The following is a 21,892-nucleotide window of genomic DNA, read 5'->3' as shown; positions in this document are numbered from 1 at the left end:
CTGTCTAAATTATGAGAGCTTTTTTTGGGAATGGATTACTAAACTCATTCTGCAGGACTGGGAGGTAGACCAAAGGTCCCATATTAAAGCTCTGACTCATGAAAACATTTAAATACATGCTTATGTCCATCCTATTCAGGATAGCACTTAAGCACACACTTAATTTTGAGCCAATGCTTAAAGTTGAGCACACGTTTAAGTGCTGTCCTGAATTGGGATACTTTGCTGAATCGGGGACTATGGTAGAGGGGTTCAGAATTCAAGGACCAGAGTTCAGCCCCTAAAACAGACTTGTAATACCTGGCTAAATGCATCTCATAATAGCTAATCTAGTTTGTGCGTTGGGGGGAAAGGAGTTAATCTCTAAAGAAATGAATGGAGGTGCTGCTGGTGTGCACAGACACACCAGGAAATATCAAGTTTCTGAAGTGCATGGTGAGGCTGTGCAAGCCACAGGCTGGTGTGCACCAGGTGTAAAAGCATTCAGGGTGGTTCTAGAACTGGCATCAGGCACAGGCAGTATCATCTGACTGATGGTATTTTACTGACAAATTCACTGAGTCAGCAGCAACATTCCTTGAAAGATAAATGGTTGGAAATCCACTGGATGAATGCAGCTGAGTTTGAATGAGTCCATTATTTGGTTAATGAGATCACCTTCTTCCTGACAGCAGTGATAAGAGGACAGAAAGGAAGAACTTACTCTAGATGTGCTGTGCCAGCCAGTCCAGTTGAGGTTGTGTCAGCACTTTCCGCATTAAACACCCATTTAATAATTTGGCTGTAAAAGTTTAGTCTTGGCTAACATATGACATACCAGGTCTCATCCTGGAAGATCAGGTAGATAATATGCTTTATAACTGTTTTTTCTAATACTTTTCTTTAAAAAATCAAATTATTTAAAATAAAGACTATTTTAAAATAGCATACTTTAGATCGGACTTAAACTAGCAAATGCCAGAAAATTCATGTTGACCATTCATTTTTTTCCGCTGTTGCAAATTAAAATTGGACTGTGGGTGTTAACTTTGAAGTGACTGGCTATAATACCTTTTGTAAGACAGATGCTTTGTGCGATTTCAATATAGAGAGCCAGATTCTCCTTTACTCTAAGGTCCCTTGACACCATTCTGGTGGCGGATCATATGCTGCCCCAAAGTGGGAGGAAATTATATTTACACCCACCTTAAGCCTCCTTTACATTGACCCAGATATTCATATCCAGTATAACTCTAATATGTGTTACAGTGCCTGGTTGCCAATCTAATATAGTTGCAAAAGATGGTTTTGTGGTTTCACTAAAAATTGTTTAACTGACTGCAAGTAAAGATATATCACTTGGCCAGTTATTAAAATATAGTTAATGATTCTGGGCCAAATGTTTAGTTGTAATAGTTGCTTTCCATTTCAAAGAATCGTCTGCTATGTGGAGGACAGTAGTGAATTTTTCACATGCTTGATGGTAACATTTTTGGGGCATGAAGAGCATGCTTGAGCATGCTCAGGACTCCCAGCTGATGCTCTTAATAAGGAATGTTTTCTGATACATACAGATAATCATAATAAAAAATGTTCACAACATCCCTTAAGAGAAAACAATGTTTGGATGGCAGTCTGCAGCCTGGACATGTCTAGAACAGGAAAAGTCCTAGCAAAGAACAGGAGAAGGAAATGTGGCCCAGGATGCCTCCCATTTTTGGTTTTTCTGATCTGGCAGTTAAATCTGCATTTAAAACAAACAAACAAAAACCCCCACTGCTCGCTGTTTAAATAAGCGAGTGTTGAAAAATCATATTTTTTCTCAATATGTAATTTGAGGTCTGGTGTTGCAAGTCAGTTCCGCGTTTAATCTGTGTGAGAGCCACCATCTTAACCAGTACTAGAGACTGAACTAAGATTTCCCACAGCTGACTGCTAAGTCTTTACACCTTGAGCTAACAAGAGGAAGCTAGGACCCTAACAGATTGGTATCTACTGCGGCTCAGGCATAAAGGAGGCTGCATGGCTTTCACTGAACAATAGCTTACACGTGGCTGCTTGAACTTTGTGTTGTACAGACAAAAATGTGGTTTAGTAGAATGTACACTGTTTGTATAAAGTAGATCCAAGTGCACACCCACCACAGCTGTAGTTCAGTATTGTGTACCTAGCAGAGACTCAAGCCGTCTTTCTCAGGTTAAAACATGTCCTTAGGAGCACAAACACTGCAAGGCTATGTAGTGTGTCCACTTTATATGTACTGTATTGTTTAAAATATACATATATTTTAGACCTCCTATAACCCTCTCCACTCTACCCATCCCGAGCCCCCTCCACAACTCCCACCCACTGTGTGGGCAACCATACATAAGACAGACAGATAAACAGGAATGTATTTATATGTATCCAGATTAGCTTACAGTACTTCATTGGAGAGGGAGGAATAGATTGGGTCCCCTATTACAATTATAGAGAATCGAATATAAACAAAATATTTGTTACACATTTTTAAGTATACAGCATAAGGAACAGACATGCTTGCGAGGCATAAGCAGACTAAGCGATTGCTTAGGACCCCAAGTCACTCATGGAGGCCCCCTATTGGCTTTTTATTATGTGTTGGGGGTGGAGGCAAAAATATTCCTGCATCAGGCCCCCAATGGGCTAGCACTGCTTCTGCTTGCATGTGTATATGTGATGATACATTAGGGCAAAAGAACATAAATGTCCACTTGACCATCTGGTCACTCAATAAGTACCTTACCCAGAAGCTAGTGAAAATTTTTGGATTTGAAATAATTAAGGACTACATTGCCCTTAATCATCAGTGTTGGAGTGGGAAGGGGCTCAAACTTGTTCCTTTGCTCAGCTGAGTAAGGACAGCTTAGATTGCAGCTCTAGGAGCTAGGGTTTGGGGGAGATAATGGGCTGATTACCTGATACGCCCTGCTGAAAGTCACTGGGAGGAGACAGGTGGGATGTGGGAGGAGCCTTGGCTCCACCCTCTGCTCACAGGGCAAAATAAATTGCACTTGAACAATTGTGAAGTTACTTTCTTCCCCAAAACAAGTGAGAGATAGGTGAAGAATTGTATCTGTCTGAGGCACAATTCTCTCCTAGGTTCTTTCTGGGGCAGGACAGCTGTATGTCAGTCTTTACTCTAGGTCAGGGGTCAGCAACCTCTGGCACGCGGCTCACCAGGGTAAGCACCCTGGCGGGCTGGGGCCAGTTTGTTTATCTGCCGCATCAGCAGGTTTGGCTGATCGCGGCTCCCAGTGGCCACAGTTCGCCGTCCCAGGCCCATGGGGGAGGTGGGAAGCACATGCCTCACCCTTGCTGCTTCCTGCCGCCGCCATTGGCATGGGATGGCGAACCGCGGCCAATGGGAGCCGCGATCGGCCAAAACTGCCAATGCTGCAGATAAACAACTGGCCCGGCCCGCTAGGGTGCTTACCCTGGCGAGCCACGTGCCAGAGGTTGCCGACCCCTGATCTAGGTTGAGCTTAATGTCTCAGTTGAGCCCTAAACGCAGTAACACAATAGCTGTACTGAAACACTAAGCGGTCCCGAACTCAGAGCTATATCAGCTCCAGATCTATTGCATTTGAGTAGGAACACTGCCTGACAACTAGTATTTTTGGTGTCACCATTCATCTGTGTAAACAGCTGAATGAACATTTGTAGGGCAACTACTATTGTGGCGCTCTTTAAAGGCAATTTCACGATGACAGCTTTGGGCAGGTGGACAGCATGCTTCCATAAATAATTAGTGTTACAAATCTTCACCATTGCTTTTACCCCCGTCATGGCTACTGGAATGCAGCCACTGCTGTTTGTGATTATAATCTGTGCGTCACTAAAACCACAAGGTCTGTTTTTTACAATGCTGATTCTGTCCACCCCAACACCCACCAATGCCCATAAATTTCATTACTTTCCAAAGAAGCTGGAATCCCATTGGCAACATCTGCAGACTTGCCAAATATTTGTTTGGAGTACAAATCTATAGTTGAAAACAGAAGATCTTGACAAAAGAAGCGTCAGACATTTTCAAGTAGTGCCTGGGATATGTGGAAAGAGTCTTCTCTAAGAATGATGGACGAAGTGTTTAGGAATTAGTTTTTGCATCAGGAATCAGTTTAGCAAGGGTCTTGCTACATCAGAAGAGATACTGATATGCTCTAACTTAAAACAGCTGCTATTTATTATGCTTATGCTGTAAATCAGTGCTATCACAATTCCAGTAAGATGTTGCATATACCAAAGAATGCTGGACTGGACACCAGCAGCAGACTCAATACACTAGGGCCCCGCAGGTTTGTTTACAGTGCTGTGCAGCATGCAAATTTCTAAAACTTACTGCATGTTTTTAAAACGTCCCTGCGCAAATGCACATTGTTGCATATTCATAGGTCCACTGCAATAGATATGTTGGCTAAGAAAATATGCACACCAAAAATAGCAAAAAAGAATGTCGCCGTAAATACATGATGATAATTAAACATAAAGCCAGCCGCAATATTTGGAATAGGCAGTTTTCTGCTGGAAGGCTCCAGAAAGAAAAATGGCTCTTTCCTCAACAGGCCTACAGTCTCGTTGCTGACATATTGTTTCTGGTTTTCTGTACCCACATGCTGACACAGTGTTTTTGTTCTGAAGATTATGTATACACCAAAAATTACTTATGATCATGGAATGTTTATTCAAACGAGACCCTGTACAATACAGCCAGCTTCCAGGGGAGGTCAAACTAATCCAGTGTCTAGGCACTTTCAGAGTGTGTTGCAGAATTCTCCTCTTTGGTCTTGTGTACATGGGAAAGATTGGGTGGTGTTTTTTTTTTGGTTTTTTTTTTTGTAATTATACAGCTGTAACTAAACCGAACAAATATGTCCATGCTGCTTTGTTTAAAATGACTTACTTCCCTAGTGAATCACGGTGTCCACACAGCACTGCGCCTTTTCACAATAAATGCACAGCATTTTGGACAGGTATCCCAGAGTGCACTATACTGTCACTAAGTGCAAGGCCTGATGGGCTATTTCTTTCAGTGGTTTGTAGGATACTTATTGGAACATAATGGAATTTGGGGATTGGGGTCAAACTCCCATAGGTCCTTCCACAATATCCCAGCACTGGTCTGGTTTTTCACTAGCCAGTCATTTTCACATTATTTCATTGGCAAATAAATTTTCAAGCTGCTGTCAGGCAGCCTGGGGGAAGCACTGCTGAGCAGTAGGGATTCTGACCATTGTTAGTACGAACAGGAGGCACCCGATGTAGTGGCAGTCATGCAGGCGAGATGCTTTGGAGAACATGGAAAATTGCTATTGCCATAACCACCAAGAGGCCACATGGATACCGCTGGCAGAGGACACAGTTACTCCTGCATGACATTTTACTGAAGCAGCTTCAATGGAGTGCTGCTTCTGGGTCTGGCCAAGCAGCGCCGACTGGTGGGATAGGTTAGTGCTGCAGGCCTGGGATGACCAGCAATGTCTGCAGAACTTCAGGATGTGGGCGGCTACTTTCCTGGAAATCTGCACAGAGCTCACACTGGAGCTGGAGCACCAGCTAGAGAGTCCCTTCCTCCTGCAGTGTGGAGAAGTGTGCGTTAATTGCCAGCTGGAAGCTGCTTACCCTTTATTGCTAATGCTCAGTAGCTAACCAGTTTCGTGCTGGTAAATCAGCTGTTGGGGCGGTTTTCATGGAGGTGGGTGCTGCTGTTGAGAGAATGTTGTTGCCTCGGGTTATAAAGCAGAAAGTTATTGATAGCGTTGAATGCTTGGGATTATATAGGGACCATGGATGGGATCCACAAGCCTATTATTTGCCCTCCATTGCCCCCAGGCCTTGGCATTCATCAACAGAAAGTATCATTTCTTCATGTTCATGCAAGACCTGGATTACCTCCATGGCAGCTTCACTGACTTTCTTGTGGGGTGGCCTGGAAAGGGCCACGATGCCAGGCTCTTTAGAAACTCACCCCTTTTTTATGCAATGAAAAATGGAACTTTAACTTCCCAAAACCCACTAGAGACATTAATGGGGTTGTGGTTCCAGTTGTTACTCTGGCAGACCCAACTTACCTCAGTCTTCCCTGGCTTAGGGGCCCCTTTACCGGACACTTGGAGAAAGGAACTGTTTAACTGTCCGTAGAGTGGCTGCAGAGTAACTGGGGAGCGTGGATTTGGAAGACAGAAAGGAAGGTGGCAGTGTCTCATGACAAATATGGAGGCTTCTGAGAGAGCTCTGGTTTGTGTTACAGGTGCTTGTGTTACACAACCGCTCTGACAGCAAGGGAGGGAGCCTCACTGAGGGGTGGGAGGTAGACGTGGAGAGGAGGCCTCTATCAAATGTTCCAATGGCCAGAAGCATTGTGTTTGTATTTTGAGAGCAGGATGTACGGGAGGCAAATCAATGCAATGTGATGAATGAAAGGAATGTAAATGAATGAAATGATTACAATGTAATGAATTGATTTTATTAAGAACAGGTGGTATTGGGGAGAGATGAATCTTATCTTAATGACAGTTTTCAACTGAGTGCAACTGTAAATAATAAAAAAAAATTGCTGTGACACCTATCAAGACAGTGCAAACTCAAAACCAACTAAAATGGTGCAGAAATAGCCACAGTACAGAGCCAACATGTTTGTGCACAAAAGCTCCATAGGTGGGATGGTAGCTGTTCACCTTGTTTTGGGGGGTGGGATGGCATGGGAACAGTCTGTGTCCTGCAGCTGTGTGACTGAAAGAAGGCTCTCGGTGCCCTGTGTTCTCAGCCAGCTGCAGGAGAGGACTATGTCGGAGTGTTCCCCATGAGCACAGTGCAACCATGCTCCCCAGGAAACTCGTCTGCATTTGCATCATGTCCGACATCCTTCCCTGCAAGTCCCTTTCTGTGTCCAGTTGATCCATGTGCTCCTTTAACAGCTTCTTGGCAGGCTTTTTGTCCTCCTCTCTCTCTTTCTTGTCTTGCAGGATGAATGCTTCTCTCCATTCCTTTGGGATTTTTGCCTTCTGGTGGGACCTATTCATGAGGTGAGCAAACATCTCCTCCCTTGCCCTCTCTCCTCTGGAAGGTGGGCCAGGCTCTTGGCTACTGATAACCTTCCTGTCCATGTTGGCCATGCCACGCCAGGTGCTAGGAGAACAGAGGAACCTGTAGCATTATAGCCACCATGTCAACAATGCTAGAATGTTACTTCTCTCCAAATATTCTCCATTTTGGAATTCCATTCCCTTGCACTCTTTTCAGCCTCAGGTGCACTTGGAGATAGTGAGGCCTTTTGAGTTATTGCCCCTTAAGTGGGGCTACCTGCACCATGGTGAAATAATACCCTTTAAATTACCCTTGTACAATATTTCAGGGGGATGGGAGTGAGGGAGTGGGAGGCTTTCCCAAGGGGCAGGTTATTGATTGCACCCCTGCAGGCCATCCCTGCACTGGAGGATATTACTTGAGATAGAGAAGGGTCCTGTTCAGAAAGGCAAAAAGACAATCGGGGAGCTATGCAACACTGCTACTTGCCAAGATGGTGACCCCTGAACTATTGCTGGAATGGAAAGGAAACACTTACCAAGATGGGCAGCTCCAGGAAGGCAACATCACCTTGTCAGGTACATGCCAAACCATACCTCTTTTTGCCTGGAATTCTCATTTATAATGCCGGTTGATCAGTGCAAAGTGAGCTGCAAAATAAATAAATTGTGCAGCTATGATGCATGCCCTGTAATGGGTTGAACAATGCAATACGCTCCAACAAATAAATGCTTGGTACTTGCAGCCACAATTGTCTTTTGAATCTATGCAACATGAAATGCCCACAAGAACCTCTGTAACTTCAAGTGGCCAGTTGACTTCATTTAACTTTACATGTATGAAAATCGTAAGACCTAAAAAAAGCTCAAGTCAGTGAACAATAGCAGTCTTATGTAGAACTGGGAGAGTAACTGATTTTTTGGTTCACTGGAAATTAAAACAAACAAAAAAACCCAAATCAATTCCATCCAAACTGAAAATGACATTTTTCAGAATTTTCAACAAATGGAAAAAGGTAAATAAATAATTTTTTAAAAATGGGTTGAAAAAAATGTTTTGTTTAGGTTCTAGGCATTTTTAACCTTTTAAAATTAAAATCAAAGGCGTGTGGGAAGACTCCGCACTGGTAGTAAAAAAACAAAACAAAACCCTCCGAAACCTATGGAAGGAAGCCAGCCCCTTTCTCTTCCCAGATAATGACTACTGCTTGTGTGTTCCCCCTTGAAATGAAGAGAAGGTAGTAAATCATATTTCTACCAGCAGGGAAAACAATTAGAGTACAATGCAGCTTTTCTAAGAAAACTGAAGTTTCATCTCAAGTTCTGAATCTGAGCACTCACTGGAGATAGAAATTAGAAAGGGTCACTAGTTTGGCCACAGTAAGGGCCTGATTCAAAGGTGGGGATTTTGTTGGTTTTTTTAGTCAGTGTAGGTCTTTCCATTGACTTTATGAGTTTTGGATCCCATGGTAAAACTGCTGGGCAACTCCTATCTTCAGACTCTTGTTTCAGGAATGTTTTATCATATAAGCTGCAGGAGAAAAAATAAATACATTGATTTCCCCACCTACAAATAGACAACCAGGAAAGTAGCTAGGTGGAGAGAAGTGGGAGCATGTTTTCTTCCACAGCAACTCATAATCTCATGCCTGGATTATTTTTAACATTATGTTTTTCTTATCATTGTGATTTCTGAGAGGAGCAGCCTGCGGGGGCTTTGGCTACTGAAGTCCAGCAGATATCCAAAATGAGCAGCAGGAGTTCCTGCAGGGGAATGCTATTAATGACCTCACTGGCAGCCTACAGCCAGTTCCCCAGGGGGGTGTGAGGGAAATAAAAAGGCAATGGAGAAGGAGGAGAGCAGGCAGGAGAGCTTCTCTGAGCTGCCTTCTCTCTAATAGAAGCCTTATCTTTGTTTAGTTTGGACCCAGCCTAAGCAAGTTGTATTAACCTGAGTTCTGGCTGTAGTAAGCCTTGTTTTTCTATTTGGAATAAATCCCATAGTGCAGATTCCTGGTGTGAATAATGGCCATATAAACTGGCCCATTGGTGTTTGAAAAATAACAAATTTGTTCCTTTTCACATATGGAGAGTTTTCTGCCATTACAGCCATACAGCTACATTTAACAGAGACCTGCACCATACAATGTCTTTTAAAAACAGTTGAAAAATACATATTTTAATTTAAGAAAATAAGAATGGCCATACTGGGTCAGACCAGGGTCCATCTAGCCCAGTATCCTGTCCTCCAACAGTGGCCAGTGCCAGATGGTACAGAGGGAATGAACAGAACAGGACAATTATCAAGTGATTCATCCCCTGTCATACACTCCTTGCAGTCAGGGTTAGGGACAGGGTCAGGGACACCCAGAGCATAAAATTGCATCCCTGACCATCCTCAGTAATAGCCATTGATGGACCCATGAACTTATCTAATTTTTTCAATGCAGTTACACTTTTAGCCTTCACAACATCCTTCGGCAATGAGTTCCACAGGTTGACTGTGCATTGTGTGCAGAAGTACTTCCTTATGTTTGTTTCAAACTTACTGCCTGTTAATTTCATTGGGTGACCCCTGCTTCGTGTGTTATGTTAAAGAGTAAATAATTTCACTTTCTCCTTTCACTTTTTCATGATTTTATAGACCTCTCATATCCCCGCCAGTTGTCTCTTTTCCAAGCTGAACAGAGTCCCCATCATTTTAATCTCCCCTCATATGTAAACTATTTCATACCTCTAATCCTTTTTGTTGCCCTTCTCTGTACTTTTTCCTATTCTAATATATCTGTTTTTGAGATGGAGTATTCAGAACAGTGCGCAGTATTCAAGGTGTGGGGATACCATGAATTTATACAGTGGCATTATGATATTTTCTATACTATTATCTATCCCTTTCCTAATAGTCTCTAATATTCTGTTAGCTTTTTTGATTGCTGCTGCACATGGAGCAGATGTTTTCAGGGAACTATCCACAATGACTTCAAGATCTTTTTCTTGAGTGGTGACAGCTAATTTAAACCCCATCATTTTGTATGTATAGTTGGGATTATGTTTTCCAATGTGCATTAATTTGCATTTATCACTATTGAATTTCATCTGCCATTTTGTTGCCCAGTCACCCACTTTTGTGAGATCCCTTTGTTACTCTTTGCAGCGTGCTTTGGACTTAACTATCTTGAGTAACTTTTATTGTTTGCAAACTCTGACACCTCGCTGTTTACCCCTTTTTTCAGATCATTTATGAATATGTTGAACAGCACTGGTCCCCAGTACAGATTCTTGGGAGACCCTGCTATTTACCTCTCTCGTTTCTGAAAATTGACTGTTGATTTCTGCCCTTTGTTTCCTATCATAACCAATTAATGATCACCCTTGTCCACAGGTTTGTTTGACACCCTCAAATAATTCTAATTCCCTTTAGAAAAGCCATGTTGACTCTTCCCCAACACATAGTGTTCATCTGTGTGTCTGATAATTCTATTCTTACAATATAGTTTCAATCAGTTTGCCTGGTACCAAAGTCAGACTTATCAGCCTATAACTGCCAGGATCACCTCTGGAGCCTTTTAAAAAAAAATCATTGTCACATTAGCTATCTGCCAGTCATCTGGTACAGAGACTGATTTAATGTAAGTTACATACCACAATTAGTAGCTCTGCAATTTCACATTTGAGTTCCTTCAGAATTCTTGGGTGATACCATCTGGTCCTGGTGACTTATTACTGTTTAATTTATCAAATTGTTCCAAAACCTTCTCTACTAACATCTCAGTTTGGGACAGTTCCTCAGATTTGTCACCTAAAAAACAAATGGCTCAGATGTGGGAAACTTCTGCACATCCTCTGCAGTGAAGACCAATGCAAAGAATTCATTTAGCTTCGTCGCCGCGGCCTTATCTTCCTTGAGTGCTTCTTTAGCACCTCGATTGTCCAGTGCCCCCACTGATTGTTTGGCAGGCTTCCTGCTGTTGTCAGAGTGGTACCGGTATGGTGCTCTGCTTTCTCCTTGTTGATATCACTCGGCTGCGTGCGTGAGTTCCCTCTGTGTGCTGCCCCAGCTCTGCGCAGATAGCTGACACAGCAGACCCGACGAGAACCCCCAATAACCACAGAGTCCAGTAAGATGCAAAGTCACGTCAACTAGGTTTATTGCGACCTCGGACACAATGGCAGTTCCCCGTAGATTACTTAGTCTACCGGGCATACTACGAGAAAGTGCCTCTTGGCAATGGACTCAGCTCAGTCAGTGGCGGGAGTTTCCACTGCCCCCTAGGCTGGACAAAAGGCACCGCCCCAAGGATGCATTCTTATACACAGATACAAACAAGTTACACATCACACCTGACGTATGGAGGTGCAACCTTTCTACGTAGCACGGTACAACCCCTCTACGTATTAAGATGCCGCCTCTCACCTTGCACATGTTGGTTCGATCAAAACAACTCTATCCATCATATTACTCTTTTGCCCCTGTCATTGGGATGGGCCAGCCTGTTCCTTGTTATCTGTGTGGAATGTGCAAGTATGTGAATGTTACGTACCTAAAATGTACTGATCTTCTTGCAGCATCAGCCCTTTCCTTGCCAGCTTCTGTGAGCAGGGCCTGCCTCTGGCTCATAGCTTAACTTTGCTTTATGTTAGCAAAGTCTTGACCATTACTTTAGTTCAGGCCTCAGGCCTCATACCAGGCCTCTGATACCAAGGTTTATATCTTAGGGCCTCCTCTTACTACACCTGCTTCTCATGTACTTAAAAAAATTGCTTGCTGTTAGTTTTTGTGTATTACACTTTTTACACTTGACTTACCAGACTGTACGTCCCTTTCTATTTTCCTGGGTAGGATTTCCTCATACAACAATGGGATGCTTCTTCATCTGCTTTTTTATGATCCTCTTTCAGGATTGATGGGGCACCCCTTCAATATATTTGAAAAATAGTTTTCATATATCACTACTTTTTAAAAAATATATATTTTCCTATTTCACAAATGACAGTTCTACTAAACAGATGATCTACTAAACAGATGAATAGGGAAGTAAGGGAACACAAAGATGCCCTTGTTCTCCCCTATAAAGGCTACTCACATCTGCCAAGAGCAGGACTAATGGAGCTGCTACCCCCCCCCCCTCCATCCACACAGGTGTGAATACGTTGGGATTGGGAATGGAAAGCGCCCTGGCTCCACCTGTACCTGCAACGCCAGCCAGCATTGCTGAACCAGTAAGGAGGAAACAGTAATTGGGTACTGATATAGATTGTAGTATCATAGAATCATAGAATCTCAGAGTTGGAAGGGACCTCAGGAGGTCATCTAGTCCAACCCCCTGCTCAAAGCAGGACCAAACCCAACTATGTTACTCCCCCCCCCCGGAGTGCAGGTGGGAACAATGGAGGGTATTGTGTGCATCGGACAGCCACAATTCATTCTCTGGTCTGTGCCTGGGGCAGCACAGCTACATGTTATGCATTACTCAGAACATATTGTACCCTTACAATCTAACTCTCAATGAGCCCACTTGGGGCCCAATCTTTCAGTCCTTTCAGAGGCAGAGCTTGCTGTCTCACAAGAGATCTTTTAATTTTGAGCAATCTTCTAATATACACAATGTCAGTGGGGGAAAAAACCATGCTGAGAGTAGGTAAGATGTGCCAGGTCTCTTTGGCCTTGAATAGTCCTGAAGTGTACGTAAAATCACCTATTTTGTTAATAGAAAGTCAGGTTTTGCACTCTTTCTTCTCTTGCAAATGGCTTTTGGAATATAAAAGGAATATAAAATGCTGGTTTGACTAATATCAGTGAGTATTAAGGGAACAGACACAATCATATTAAACAGCAACAAATGATCTAAGGAGTGCCTTTGGATGCCCATTTTAAAATAAACATTTATGGTTTGAATTCTTCAGCCACCCGTGACAGGACAAACAAAGTGTCATAATCCCAGGATTTGGCAGTTTGGATTACACTGGACAGTCTGCCTTTCTAGTCTTACATTGCTATTTGGCTCATTATTCTCAGCTAATGCAATTATCTGTGCTCATATTTTCCACAAAGTCTAAAAGCTGCACTCGGACAGTTTAAACTGATAGTTTAATTAAATTATAGCCACTTGGCTTATTTCTAGTCCATGGATATTTTTAGATATTTGTCATTAATGTAGCATTTGGGTTCCTCCCTTTTTTCAGTTTTTTTGAGGGGGTCCTACCTTTAGATACTTGAAAGGGGCTAAAACTTCAGAAAATGCCAACCCTCTGACAAGCATCTTTAATGTGTTTCAAAGTGGGTGCCCAAAAATTGGGGCAACCAAAATCATTAGTCACTTTTGTAAATCTTGGCTTACACTCTTTAGGAGGGATGGAAATCCAAACATTCATATACAATATAGGAATGCAGTAGTTATATACCAACCTGCTTTAATCATTTGATTCCCTTGCTGCCATGCACGCTGTCTTCTAGCGCAAAGGGTCTAGTTTACATAGGCTTTTACTACAGTCCAGTCTATGGTCCCATTTGCTTTTATTCCAAGCAACAGTGAAAGTCTTCAGCAAAGTAATAAATCCAAAATAACTTCTCTGACTGGACATTCTCTTAACAAAGTTTTATTCTTTCTAGTTCATTGCTCTGGGGTCAGTAGCTGTGTTCACGCTACAGTTGCCATTTAGCAGCCCTTTCAATTAAATCACAGTAGTTCTGTATGACTGTAGTGTTCATCACGGGTTGCAGTTTTTCTAAATTTGGTACCAACAGCAGGCATGAACGTGTAACTTTCAGTGTCACTAGCCAATTTTTTATATAAGGAATGTAAAGATATAGCCTGGGACCCAGCACTGATCCCAGCGGCATTATCTTAACAGTTGGCATGTTTATTATAGTGTCGTTTGGGATGCCCTTGGTTGTTTGGTGCCTGCTTTCTCTCCAGTGAGCTAGTTTGTCTTGTCTCAAGTGAGTCCACAAATCAATCTGTGATTTGGAACCACAAATTATGGGGGTTGGATGCAGGAATTACTGGATGGTGTTCTACAGCCTATGTTACGCAGGAAGTCAGTCTAGATAATCACATTTTCTTCTGGCTGTAAAATCCATAAAACTATGATTGAAAGCCTGAGCAATCAGATATGCTAGCTTTTCAAGATTTTTGGAAGTTAGGGAGGAAACTCTGGAAACCCTGTGTAAGCCAGAGTAACACTGGTGAGATAGTGCAGTTTGTTATCATTTCCCTTGACGTGAGCTACAGGGTAAATGCTTGGAGGGAGACAATTTTGTTGGATTCTCTGCTTAATTCTTAAACATGAGTGTCTTTTTTCTAAAGAGACCTTGATTATTGGCGGAGGCCAAAGCTGAGAGGAAGCAGTTGGAGAAACTGAGTGGTGAAGCATCAGGCCTGCCTGTTTTCCTGTTACCAAGAAAATCCATCATAGCAACTTGAGGAAACCCTGGTAAAACAGTGAAAATGGAAAAAGCACCTGAGCTAACTGACTGTTTCAGATGACCACTTACAAAGGCTCTTATTTTGGTCAGAGGGAGCCATTTTGGCAAGGTCCTATCAGATCTGATAGAAAATGATAACTTTCTGTGGGCTTTTGGAACCATCTGGTGGAAGTGAACGCAGAGCTACATCCCTTCTCTAGACCTCTGTAAGATGTTTTGACAAACCTATATCCCAAAATCACTCTGTTCAGTTTTAGTGGTGTTTAGAGTAACTGCCGCAGAACCACATGAAATTACTCTAAGACCCCAAGGATTTTATCCTTATGAATTCCACATAACTTTTCTGTAAGGCAAAGGGATCTCTGCAGCCTTGTTGCCCACCTGCTAGCTGTCATTGGCTCAGCATAGATCTGCCATTGCGCTATGCCAGGGAAGGAGTGCAGAAGCTGCTGCTTGTCCAGAGGGGAGACAGCATCAGCTCTAGCCTCTGCTTTACATTCCTATCTTCTCAAAGGGCACTGGAGGCAATGGCTAGAGCTATCGAGCAGTGTCTGTTGGCAGCTAGAAAAACAGGGAGAACCTCATATCTCCACTTCAGAGGCTTCTCTACTGTTTTGTCTGCTGTGGATGGTCTGCACAGAGTCACATTTGCCTCTTCCCCGGAGCTGGGTCACGCTCAGCTCAGCCACAGCACAGAATTGGGGCTATGGAGCCCACAGTACTGAGGTGATTTTTTTTTTCCAGAAATCTACGGAATTTAAATTTACTTTCTGAAAAAATGATCCTCTTCTGTTGATGAATTTGACCTTTACAAGTTAAACCGAGGCATTGCCCTCTTGTTGAGAATGGAGCCAGACAGTGAAGTAACAGCTCAGAGAGAGAACTTCTACTCTATAGCATAACTGAAGTATTAAATGGTTAGGTTAAAAAATTAAATGTTCTTGCAAATTTTCTGCACTTTTGTGGACAGTTGTTCTAGCGAGGTTAGGCAATTGCCCTTAGCTATGGGTGTTCGCCATACCTGGTGTGCCTTGGAGATTTATTGATTTGAATGGATGTTCCACCGGACGTCTGCTTCCGTGACACAGAAATGTTCCAGCATCACTGAGAGCTGTTAAACAGATGCAAGAGATGACAAATTCTGGTTTGGGTTTGAGGGCCCATGCCAACTAGGTTGAAAAGTGAGAGGTCTAAGGTGTTCTAGGGAGCTATAGTAAAAATGAGACAGATGGGGGGGGGCATTAGGCTAAGAAAAGAAGTGCAGATGTGACAAGGGAGTGTTGGTTAATAGCCACATTAGAGACAATGATGGCAAGGCTAGGAAGAGATTGAGAGGAGTGGGTTGAGTGTGTGACCTTGGAGTGGGTGGGCGAGTTGATTGATTGTGAGACATCTAGAGTGTCCATGATGGAAAGGAAGTTAGAGGAAAGGTGACTGCAGGGCTTATCGCTGTGGGTGGTTGAAAGCCCAGGGGACAGGATGTGATGAGAGCAGCACAGTGGTGATGGACCCTGAAAATCCTCAAGGAAAGAATTATTATTAGTGGCTAAACAAGCCTATAGATTAGTTTAAGTTGGATGTTGATGACTAATGGATGGTTTTGTGATGTACATAAATGGGAATTAGGATACGGCCACCACATTCACATGAATTTGTGACTTACTTGGAATCTGAATACAAGTCTTGAGTGGGAAAAAACCTAATGCATCACCCTCCTCAAACATGGAGCTCCAGTTACTGTCTTTTTACATTCTGGGCTTGTCTACATGAACATTTAGATCGCAGCAGGCTGGGGAGTGAATCTATCCTGCACTAGCCTGTCATGCACTGTATCCATGTGGACCCTGCTGACGTGCACTGACAGTTTGTTATTGCACTTTGATCTACTCTGCTTTGAAGCGGGAGTAGACTAACGTGCACCAATAAACAGTTAGTGTGCATCACTTAGACACTTAGACCATGGCAGGCCAGGACAGGGTAGATTCGCACCCCAGTTTTCCACGAGCTAAATGTTTGTGTTGATAAGCCCCATAATATATACTTAGAAGAGTGGAAAAACAAGCAACATGGTATCTTCCCAGCAATGTGAAAACCAGAAAGCTATTTGAATATTCTTATCTGGGTGCTTTGCTTTCAGATAACAGGACAGAAGTAGTAGAGGGGTGTCAAAGGTATTTGTTCTAGATGCTACTTTTGTTATTGTTAATTGTTTTCTATTATTGCAGAACTGGAGCTCCTAGGAGCCATTGTGCTATATGTTGTGTTATAGCCATTGTGCTATATGTTGATGTTTTTCAACACTGAATAAGCTGAATAAATCATCATGGTTCTTAAATGAAAGCTAGATCACAGACCTATTTAGAAACTACTAAATCTTTTTATTTTTTAAAAAAAAACCTTTCCAAGGAGTTATAAGAATGAAAATACATATGTGGATTAACTGTGGTATAAGAAGTGCAAGGAATAGTTTTCTTTCCATAATACTGGAAATGAATGAGGACTTATAGGCAGCATGATGTTTTTGATGATGTACACACCTCTGAACGCCAAAGCTGGGAATTTTACAAAAAAGTTTGAGGCTCATCATAGTAACTTGTGGGAGCTGAGAAGCGATATGCCCTGTGCGTGAAGTTTGTCACGCATTATGTCTCTTATTTACTGTCAAGGCTGAATCCCCACTCTGTCACTGAATGCAGAAGATGGGGGCCCGCAAAGATTCTAAAAATTAATACTTGCCACTCCAGGTTTGTATGAAACTCCCAAGGCTATAGCTCTTCTCTGACCTTGGCTTGGTAAATGCTGCCACCACCCAAATGCCAAAAAAAACCAAACAACCCTTAGACCCAGGAAGAAACACTTGGGAATTCCTCCCTGAGGGGTACCCTCAAGCCCTTTCACCCGCGCCACCCTCTCCAGGGAAGAGCAGAGAAAGAAAACAAAGGAAATTAGCTGTTGCCACCAGCTAATCAAGCAGCATATGCACAAACCTCTTAGGCCACCAAAAATCCAATCATGTTTTTAAAAAGGTAAATTTTATTTAAAACAAAAAAAGAAAATACATTTGGAATTTAGGATTTTGCTAGATTTTAAAAGAGCAATGCCAAAAATTAAACACCTAAAATAGTTTTCTTGGGGGTTTTGCTTAAAGGTTACAAGCAAACAAAAGCATCTAGGGTTAGCACAGAGGAGATCCACAAGCCTTAAAAAATAAACAGAAATAAACCTGATTGCGTCTAGCTAAACATTCTGATCTACTTACACATTTGGAGTTCAGATAAGTAGTTCTAGGCATGATCTGATGATTTATGATCATACCTGGCTTAAAGCTGCCAGCCCAGAGAGAACAATGGAGAGACAAAGGGAAAGCTTTTTTCCCATTTTAAAAAGTTCTAGCCTTCCCATTGGCTCTTTTGGTCAGGTGCCCACTCCCTTTTCTCTACCTGGGGACTTTTTAACCCTTTACAGGTAAAGCAAGCAGCCACCCAGAGGGACTTTATAGCTAATTGGCTGGCTGAGTGTCCATAAAAGGGAGCTCCCCCCGACACTTTATTTATCATACTTACATATCTAATTTAGACTCTCAAGTGAAATTCCACACATTGTGCTAACTGAACTAAAAGGGGCATAGCACTATGAGCACAGGCTGGACCACACTTCTAATAACACTGGAGCAAACCACTGCTAGGGATTGGGTTACCAGTTATGTGGTTGATTGTGTCTCCATGGGGAGCATATAAAACAAAATTGGACATAAAGGCAACAGTTGCTGCTTTCAAACATAACTTTTTAATATTCCCATGCTTGTTTCAAATCACATACATGTGTTTGCAGCAAGCAAAACGGAACCACTGCATTTACATTTGGGCTATGGCAGCACGAAGGGGATACTGAGCTTAGCGATTTTATTGTTCTGTTTCATTCTGTTCGGAGATAATACTGTGCTTACACATTTTGTTGAAAAGTTTAGGTGAATATTTATGGTAAGCGAAGTCATCATGACTCCCTCCTGTGCTTTGCAGTTTCTAGGAAAGCATAATGTTGTGAAATATCTTTGAAGGTAATAAATGTCATATTAACTTTACAACTGAAGATTAATTCTTATCGGATCTGTCCCTAGGTAGGATAACAAATTCACTACAGTGCAATATTTGTAAATAGGATGATTGTTGTCTCGGGCAGACAGAACTGCTAATACAAATCTGATCAAGTCACACAAATATTATGCTGTGGTTAAGGTTGCCTAACACTTTCCATTATAAGACTCTGTTTTATAACAGCCAAAGTTTAACCATTTAGGCTAAAATTCTCTATATATTGCCTTAAGTGTGTATTGTGCTTTACATGTGTAAAGTTAGACAGCTCCCTGCCTGGCTGAATTTGCAAAATAAGATAATTTGGTTTAGAAAATAGGAATTCCTGACTCTTAGTCCTATGCTCATCATACTGAGCTATGCATCCCTCAATTAAATTTACTAGCTGATAAATTGAATATTCTCCTAAGGAGTCCTAAAAGCAGAAAGTTTCTGGTGTGTGCACACTCATGCTCACCAGCAGAATGAGCTACTGAAATATGTGCAAATTAATGTAAGCAGGCTGGTGTCTTGGAGCACAGGAGTGTAAATGGACCATTTGAATTAACTTCCCCTCTGTGTTTAGGATTCAGCCAGTTACCTGGATACTTTTGCTGTTGCAACCAGCAGATAATTATATCTAAGCATGTTGTTAAATGAAACCTGTTTAGATTAATCGGGATTTAGTCTGGTGGATTATGAGGATGGATTTAGATTTGGATTGAAGAAGTATTACATGATCCAAAAACAGCAACTACACCAGAACGAGCAAGCATTTCAGCCACCACAGCAAAGGCCAGGGCCGGGGGACAGTTGCTGAGCAGTTATGGCATTTGCTGGGCAGATAAATCTAGCAGTGAGGAAGAAATTATGCCTCTCCTTCCATCTTTGTTTATGTTCAGAAAATATTTGGCCCCTGGGTTCTTGTTTACACAAACTCTGGAGCAGGAAGGGGGCCTAAAGGAGTGGCTCTGAAATCACAGACATTTATTGTTTCATAGAATAGTGCCTCATACTTTCCATGCAGCCCCTCTGCTCCATAGAACCCACCTGAAGTGGTGATGGGCTGTAGGGAAAGCAGCACCCGGAGGAGCAAAAAGGGAGCATGAGCCAGACCCTTAGAGCCAATGTACAGGCCCAGGCCCTCAGGACAGATGGCCCTGAGAGCCATAGGCTTTGGAGGTTGAATCCTGCCTGCCACAGGTTTTCTCATAGGTAGGGTTGCCAACTTTCTAGTCGAGCAAAACCGAACACCCTGGCCCCGCCCTTTCCCCGAGGCCCCTGCCCCTCCCCTTCCCTCACCGTCACTCACTTTCAGTGGGCTGGGGCTGGGGGTTGAGGTGCAGGATGGGGTGAGGGCTCTAACTGGGGGTGCGGGTTCTGGGGTGGGGCTGACCTTGGGTGGCCCCTGGTCAGTGGCACAGAGGAGGGGGCTAAGGCAGGCTGCCTGCCTGTCCTGGCACCACGCTGCGCGCACCCTGGAAACCGCCAACAGGTCCGGGTCCTAGGCGGGGAGGCCAGGAGGCTCCACGTGCCGCTCTCACCCACAGGCACTGTTCCCCCTGCTCCCATTGGCTGGGAAACAGCCAATGGCAGTGCAGAGCCAGTGCTCGGGGCGGGGGCAGCACATGGAGCCCCGTGCCTCCCCCCACACACACACCCCACCTAGGAGCCGGACTTGCTGGCTGCTTCCAGGACACAGCGTGGCGTCAGGACAGGTAGGAACTTTTAACAGCCCGGTTGGCGGTACTGAGCGGAGCCACCAGGATCTCTGTTCAACCGGGTGTTCTGGTCGAAAACCAGACACCTGGTCACCCTGCCCATAGATGGGAGTGAGCTGGCCTCACATAGATGCAGTTTTACTTAAGTCGATATTTGTAACATAGGAAAAGGCCACATGAAAATAAAGGGGCGTGGCAGTCAGTCTTTGTTAACATTCTGACTCCAGTTGCAGGGAGCTGTCTGTGATGTTTCTAATGCAGATTTTTTATCTGAAATTGAAATACTGATAGCAAAGCACTAGCGATATGATTACAAAAGGTGAAGAACAAACCAACAAGGGCCAGCGCTGAGGGCTTTCTAACACATCTGAATCCCTAGTTTGTCTCAGAATATTCTAATCCCATCTTTCTGGTGTACATGTACCTGGATGAAAAGTGTTCAAAATATATTGATTACCAGTGAAATCTCCATAGCTTCCTTCTTCATGATTAGCTCTGCCATCAAGTCCAGAACAGTCCATATCACATGTACACTGCCTATCTCTAAATCCGCAAAATTAGATTAAGGGCTCAGCAACATCACAATGCAGTTTTTAATCCTCTGTGCTACCTACTCTGAACGCAAATGTCAGGGCAGTGAGGTCAAATTCCCATGAATGTCTTTCAGAAAAGCTCTTCCTTTGGGAAATGCAGTATCAATGCAGTTTAATGTGACTTTGTTTGTTATAGCTGCTTATTTCAGATTTATGCCGTGGTGTTGTAGCCATGTCTGGGTGCGTTAATATCTTTCATTGGACCAACTTCTGTTGATGAGAGAGACAAGCTCACAGAGCTGACCTTATTTCAGGTTTACATTCTTCCTATATGCCTCAGCTCTATAGGTTTCCATGACTTCCACAAAATGAGGGCCTGCTTCTACTGAAGTCAGAGACAAAACTTCCAGTTCTCTTTAATAGATGCGCAGTAGGGCCTTGAGATTTAAGATGAGGATAGACTGCAAAGGTCTACTGTTTGCAGCAGGGTTACTGTGCTTTAAGTTGCAATTTGTTTCTTTATTTAAACAGCAGAGAAATTCTAATACCAACACCTGCTGTTTCCTTGACACATCATAGATAGTTGACATGCATATTTGAGTTTGTTTTCCTGTAGTGCTTGCCTCCTAAAAATATACATTCAGATACATCTGCTACATCATTAACGTGTGATCATTTTGCGCTTAAACTCAGGCAAAGTAGATCATGAGTCTGAGGCTTTGTCTACATTGCCACTTTACAGCGCTGCAACTTTCTCCCTCAGGGGTGTGAAAAAACACCCCTTTGAGTGCTGCAAGTTTCAGTGCTGTAAAGTGGCAGTGCAGAAAGTGCACCAGCGCTGGTAACTACTCACCTCGTGGAGGTGGGTTTTTTTTTACAGCACTGGGAGAGCGCTGGTGCAGCGACTACACAGCCACATTAAAGTGCTGCTGCAGCAGAGCTTTAATGTTGCTAGTGAAGACATGCTCTGAGTCTCCTCCCACTCCTATTCAGTGAAGTCACTCCATTTTTATCAGCATCAGTGAGAGGAGAATCAGGCCCAGAGCCTTGAGGTTATATAGGTATTTTAACACTCTGTCAAAACCCCCCTTTTTCTCTCCAGTATTATCTAATGATTCAT

The 21,892-nt window shown here is 43.0% G+C and overlaps 1 protein-coding gene across 2 annotated transcripts; it reads right to left on the bottom strand.

Annotated features, from left to right (window-relative positions):
- Positions 1–6,561: 6,561 nt before the first annotated feature.
- Positions 6,562–11,924, bottom strand: LOC123365293. 2 transcript variants are annotated; one of them, XM_045008029.1, is made up of 3 exons: positions 8,364–8,498; positions 7,562–7,673; positions 6,562–7,143 (listed from the first exon to the last, which is right to left on the bottom strand). In XM_045008029.1, exons 2-3 carry the CDS (start codon positions 7,615–7,617, stop codon positions 6,582–6,584), a joined length of 618 nt encoding a protein of 205 aa, XP_044863964.1. In that variant the 5' UTR covers positions 7,618–7,673; positions 8,364–8,498; the 3' UTR covers positions 6,562–6,581. The 2 variants fall into 2 exon arrangements, 1 of the variants encoding a protein (XP_044863964.1); XR_006577522.1 differs by lacking the exon at positions 8,364–8,498 and adding an exon at positions 11,829–11,924 and having other exon boundaries at positions 6,562–7,125.
- Positions 11,925–21,892: the final 9,968 nt, after the last annotated feature.

Source organism: Mauremys mutica, chromosome 1 (genome assembly GCF_020497125.1).
Source record: "Mauremys mutica isolate MM-2020 ecotype Southern chromosome 1, ASM2049712v1, whole genome shotgun sequence".
Classification (NCBI taxonomy): domain Eukaryota; kingdom Metazoa; phylum Chordata; order Testudines; family Geoemydidae; genus Mauremys; species Mauremys mutica.
The sequence above is the reverse complement of the archived record's forward strand: the minus strand, read 5'-3'. Positions and strand labels throughout refer to the sequence as shown.